Source organism: Botryllus schlosseri, chromosome 8 (genome assembly GCF_051294905.1).
Source record: "Botryllus schlosseri isolate E-star chromosome 8, Bs_hap1, whole genome shotgun sequence".
Lineage (NCBI taxonomy): Eukaryota > Metazoa > Chordata > Ascidiacea > Stolidobranchia > Styelidae > Botryllus > Botryllus schlosseri.
The window spans coordinates 5749309-5755374 of NC_137243.1; the positions used below are offsets into that span (position 1 = coordinate 5749309).

At 40.8% G+C, this 6066-nt stretch overlaps 1 protein-coding gene across 2 annotated transcripts; it reads right to left on the bottom strand.

Moving 5' to 3' along the window:
- On the bottom strand, positions 1-3477 carry LOC145443980 (uncharacterized). Of its 2 annotated transcripts, none has more exons than XM_080321885.1 (2): positions 1601-3477; positions 1-621 (listed from the first exon to the last, which is right to left on the bottom strand). In XM_080321885.1, exons 1-2 carry the CDS (start codon positions 2241-2243, stop codon positions 506-508), a joined length of 759 nt encoding a protein of 252 aa, XP_080178011.1. In that variant the 5' UTR covers positions 2244-3477; the 3' UTR covers positions 1-505. The 2 variants fall into 2 exon arrangements, with proteins under 2 accessions (XP_080178011.1, XP_080178010.1); XM_080321884.1 differs by having other exon boundaries at positions 1-624; positions 1601-2592.
- Positions 3478-6066: the final 2589 nt, after the last annotated feature.

The window sequence follows — 6066 nt, forward strand, 5'->3', positions numbered from 1 at the left end:
TTCAATAAATGCAGTTTATTTCTATGGTGGACGTGGTATGGAACTGAATTGCAACACATTTGAAGTGTATCATGCACTTTCGATTATTTAATAAGAAAATATTATATGGTTTCTACAAATGAATGCACCAATAAGTTATTCTTTACTATATAGAAGCCATCATGGAAACCCGGTTTGTATTTGCACGTATAGTTTATGCATCGCACTGTCTCTCCACATCACGAAACGCGCGAATGAAGACTATATGATAATGTCAGCTAATACAGCTGCACTCAAATACTGAACAATCTATCTAGATATGCGAGCGGAATGTGGTTTGATACATTGGGATTTATTCGTACAGCAGGCAGCATTATTCCATGAAAACATCCGATCGCAAGTGTATGTGATGGTAGCTACAATTGACGCCGAAAAACACAGTTCTGTGTCATGAAATATATACAGCACAGCAACTAAAGAATATCCTTTATGTCTCGTTGCCTTCCAGTTCTTGCTGCGATTATCTTCAGTCTTTTGCCTTATTGACTTTGGCGTAGAGAGGTATGGTGCTGCTTGATGAAATAGATTCGTGCGTTACTTGTGCGTACGTGACAACCTCCAACTCCTTCTGACGAGACGCATCTTCTGAAATACCAGAATACGATTTATGCGCTTTGAACGTTGATTATTATTTTACGTATATCACGAAATCTCAGGTAACCCGAATGTACGAGAGAATCCTTTATATCAGGGGCGGGCAACTTCTCTTGTCGGCGGGCCGGATATAGGAAAATTAGGTACTTGGCGGGCCGGATTGCTGAATCGATACATTATTCGCCCGTTTATCCACATATACTAGGAATATATCGTATTTAATGAATGTATTTGAACGACAGCAATGTCATCTCAAAGCCATTTCTCGCCAATAGTGACGAAGACAATGTGGATTTGAGAATAGCATTGTCATACAGGCGCCGCCATGTCTGCTTCTATCTGATCGATCAACACACCGTGCAATCCTTAATTAAGATTTCAAGGCGTTCGATATGCCCGGTACCCCAAATTTACCAAAATATCAATTCATTAGGGTTGATTAGGTGACCAGATGGCGTCGTTGTTCAACTGTGCGGCCTAGTTAATCTCGATATTTCATTCATGCGGCCCGCGACCCGTTTTGAGTTGGCGACCCCTGGCATAAGCGGTGTCTTACAAAAGCCTAGAAGTGTGCCGTGCTACAAGTCGGTGGTTATGGAATCAAAAATAAGAAATACCAGCCTGGTGTAAATGACCATTGTCGTCGACAAACATCATGATTATCACAAACGACATTGGGGTTGAGTACATCGTAAAAGCCGATAACGCAAGTCTTCTCGCTTTGACGAACTTACGTGTAAGCTCCACTCTCGCACGCTGCGTACACGTATATAATAAATAACATGCAGTCACTAACATTTCATGTAGTATGCAAGTAGTGGGGAATCTCGGCAGACTGAGTCCGCGGGCCACATTATCATGTAAAACGGAAAACAGTCCGCGGGCCGTATGTTGCCCGCCCCTGCTTTATATCGTGTTTTGATCTGTAAATAAGAAAAATTAGGAGACTAATATCTGTATATCTTACCGTCAGTGTGACCACAACCATTTCCAATCTCGCTATAGACGACTCCCGGTTCTATCGTAGCATAGCCATCGTCTACGTTGTGGATATCCGACTTTGGGGGCATTTCTTCAAAAGACTGAGTCTTCGCCGACGATGCCGGAATTACTATTTGTTTTGCGCGGTATTTCGCATACAGTGCGAGTATGATCATGACGACCAAGATAAAAAGTATTATCGTGAACGGCAACATGATATGCAATATATTTATTTGGGAATTTGCCGTCGGTGATGGTTGACTGTCCGAAGCGATGGTTGGCACAGATTCACAAATATAATGCGTTTGCTGACGTTCACAACCATAATCGTACAGTGCGGCGCGACTGCTCCCGTCTGGTTGAAACAAACAACCGCATGATTTAACCTCCGGACTCCCGAACCATATCAGGGTACGATTCAGAGGCGTCCCATCCTCCCATTTCCAAAGCCCGTGGTTCTTTTGTAACCCGACCCACCAATAACTCCTACCGTACCGTGGCAAGTGGTCCAATATAGATTCCAACGTTATGTCAGAGTCTATGGATGCCAGTTGACCTTCCAACGTAAGACACGAATTCCTTGCTTCCTCAAAGCTTAACTCTTTACGATGATAGAATAGTTCCTTCATATCTGTTTTAATAAGAGTAAATTTGTAATCAACTATATTGCTGAGAAGACGTCTGGCTATATGATGATTTATTTATTAACAAAGTATTGGCACAACACATTTTTTTTTCGATAATTCTCTCCACGCAAACAAAAGAAAGCTCTCAATATTATATGCTATACCCATTCTACAGACGATACTAATATCTTTATGGCCACCTGAAATATATTCGTCAGACGAATATGGATTTCAGTATCGTGTATATAGGTGTAGACCTACTGCAGAACCAGTACATATATATAGCAAACCGGATATGGCGTATTCAGTGATACCGAGTTTAGTATACTGCAGAATATGTTGAACGAGCATGTGCTTGATGACCTTTAAACTATGTATAAGCCTACAATGTATATGTACAGTAAGTCCAACTGTATAATGTCATTCAGGAAACTCGTCGACGTGAATCTGCTGTAATCCGTACATGTATAGAATAAAAGGCCTAGGGTGAAATTGCAAGATCTTGAGTAGATTTCTCGGTTCACCATTGAAATACGGATTGCTTGTCAATAGAGAATATGTGGCAATCATTTTTCAACTGAAACATAGTCTTACATAATTGCTATTTTCCATTAGAGCATTATAACATTGAGTGCTTAATTTTATAAATTTCCGGTGTTTGTAACTGTGGTAATTCACAATGATTATTACAGAATTTGTCAGTTGCAATTACATAACCAACATAACTGTTACTACTGAAATAAAAATTTACTGCATTATTACAAGAGAATTGTCGATGAGCAGTGCTCATTGAGTATCCTTGGCAGGGTTGTAATCGAGTCACAAGTCAATCTCACTATATAGGGGGGTTGTAATGACTCGAGTCATGACTCAACTGGACTCGAGTCATTTTCTCAAAACACGGAAATGACTCAACTCGACTCGAGTCAATCTGCGTATTCTGTGTACTCGAGTCATTGCGCACCACTCGAACCAAGTCATACTACTCGAAAATCAGAAGGCCAAGACCGACATCTCATTATAATTTCGACGAATAGTAAAGTGACCACAGTATTGGAATTTCGTCTATTGGTACAGGCGCTCGAAAATGCGACCAGAAACTGCTAAAAGTGAGGAGAATTCTTATATTTTAAATGCGAACCATTCGATATCACCAAACAGAGTCATGAAAAGCGGGTTTAACAAAACTTTAACCGGAAACTGGGCAGTCAACACAATGACTTGGACTAGGACTCAGTCATAGTACCGTGACTCGGACTCAACCCCCTTCTCGCTGACTTGGACTCGGACTTGACTCGGTGGTGAATTGAAAATGACCCCATTTGACTCGAGTCAAATCTCTAAAAGTAAGATAGACTTGTGACTTGCTATATAGTTTTGACTGGAGGTAAGCCGAGTTGTTTATGGTATTCATGGCGTTTGTCGACTATAATGGCAATTTACACCAGGCCGATGTTCTTCATTTTCATTCCGCAGTTGTCGACTTATATTGCGGCCCACATCTAGTTTTTTTAAACACAACGCTGACGCGGATGATATGGCGTGGAGGAGCCAAGATAAACCTTCAACACTTGGATAGAAACTCTGGACTCGACCTCGGTGGGACTCGAACCCGCAACCCATCAGTGTTGTAGCTGTGAATTATACCACTACGCGATCGCACCTCCGCAGGTGAGTCGAGTTATTTCGATTCACCACCGAGTCAACTCCGAATCCAATTCAGCGAGCAGAGGCCCAGGGTCGAGTCCCAGTCATAGTGTCGAGACTCGAGTCCGAGTCAGTGAGTTGGATGTTCAATTTCTATTTAAAATCTTGTTAAACTCACATTTTACAACTATGCTTGGCGATATCGAATGCTTTGCATTCATAATATAGAAATTTTCCTCACTTCATCATCATTTTAATAAATCTTTTAATATAGTTTCCCAGCACCAGTACCAATATACGATCTAGTGGTAACTTAAGCATTCTTCGAAATTACAATGAAATGCCTGCCATGGTTGTCCGAGTCTCGAGTCACATGACTTGCTCCGAGTCATGCGCAATGACGCTACAGTATAACTCGAGTCAATACACAGATCGACTCAAAGTAGTTTCGAGTCATTTTCCGTATTTTACGAAAATGACTTGAGTCGAGTCACAAAAAATGTTAACTAGAGTCGGGTCATGACATGGGTCATTATAACAATGATCCTTGGGGCCTATGTCAGACAAAATTCAATGTATAACTGAAGTAGAAACTTACGGTAATGGGTCATGTTGTGTACCATAGTGTGATATTGCGCTGTTGGAGTCGGCTTAATATTCGGTTGTAATTGCACACGAGTAACGTGTCTTATCCCAAGACGTACTCTAATAGCGCATACGATGTCGGGGGCCAGTTTGACAGCACCGGTGCCAGTGTATTTGTTATCATATATCTTGCTGATCCCTGAATCTTGCTGGATCACCGCTTACCTGATGGGGCGATAGAGTTCTGTCTACGCCCCAGCTTCTTGGTCGCTACGTGTGTTTCGCGATTCCAGGATATTCACCGGTATCTCCGCGAAACAATATTGTTGAGTAGAGACGTAAATTAGCAGCAATAAACTACTTAACTCCTCGCGCTCAATGCGCGTGTGATGCATATCAGTGCATTCTGCCAATATTACGAATTATAATAAACGAAATATATTAAAGATTTGTCAAAACATGAAATAATTCTGACTCATACAGGGCGGGTATGATTAATATCACACTTCAAAATAAAATGCGAATTCGTATAACAAACTTCATGCTACGATAAGAAGGTTCGGTCCACAACTGTCCTAAAACCAGGCAGGATGAGGAATTTGGATATCAATCATATCATACAATCATCTTCCCAAGACGCGTTTCAAACCCTTTCATACCGATTTTCTCATGTGAAACTATATCATGAATATTAACAACGGCAATTCATTATCTAGTACAGTGGTTCCCCAGCTTGTGTTGTCACGGACCCCTTTAGAAATATTTATAAATTCTACGGACCCCTGTCTAAATTATTCTTGTAACTCTATTAACATACTATTGACTATTGTGATAATTATGCTACCCAAGCACTGTACTGTATCAAATTGTCGTTCGACCGAGCGAGAGAAGAAAAGCTTTATACACAATTGGCATAAAATTGAGTAAACAATTGATATAATACTAAAATGAAGAAATAACTGCACAAGGGGAACGTGACCAGAGTTTTTTAAGCAGGAGTTGCTCCATCACTGTTAGGACTTGGTCGCCCTTCTCCAAGCGGGATTCCTGGGGTATATAAATTGTAAAAAGGCGACCCAAAGTGCCGTGCAGAAACTTTTGTAAACGTACGCAAATTAAAAGAAAGGGGTGTTGATGCCTTGCCTGAACCAAACCGCATGTTTTCTATTACGTAACAGACGAGGCAATCATGAATTGTCTGTAATCAATTATTCGATGTTCGATATGGTGGAGATAGTCGTAGTATTGTAGTGTAAGGGCAATGTACACACTGTAAGCAGCAGCATCAATTTATCTTAATGCATACCGGTACAGTGTAATCTCGTGAGCTTGAGCTTGACACATGTACATTTATAGAGAGAAATGAAAGTAGAAAAAATCACTTTTAGTTTTTTTTCTCCTAAATTCATCAAGGTAATAGCGGACGCCAAACGCTTTCTCACGGATCCCCAAGGGGTCCGTAGACCGCAGGTTGGGAACCCCTGATAAACTACAAGCAGTACTTAAAGAACAATGTATGCCGTGCAAAAAATATTTGAATTTGAGAGTGTATCCGTATGGTACTATGGCTAAACACAATAAATAAATAAACGCG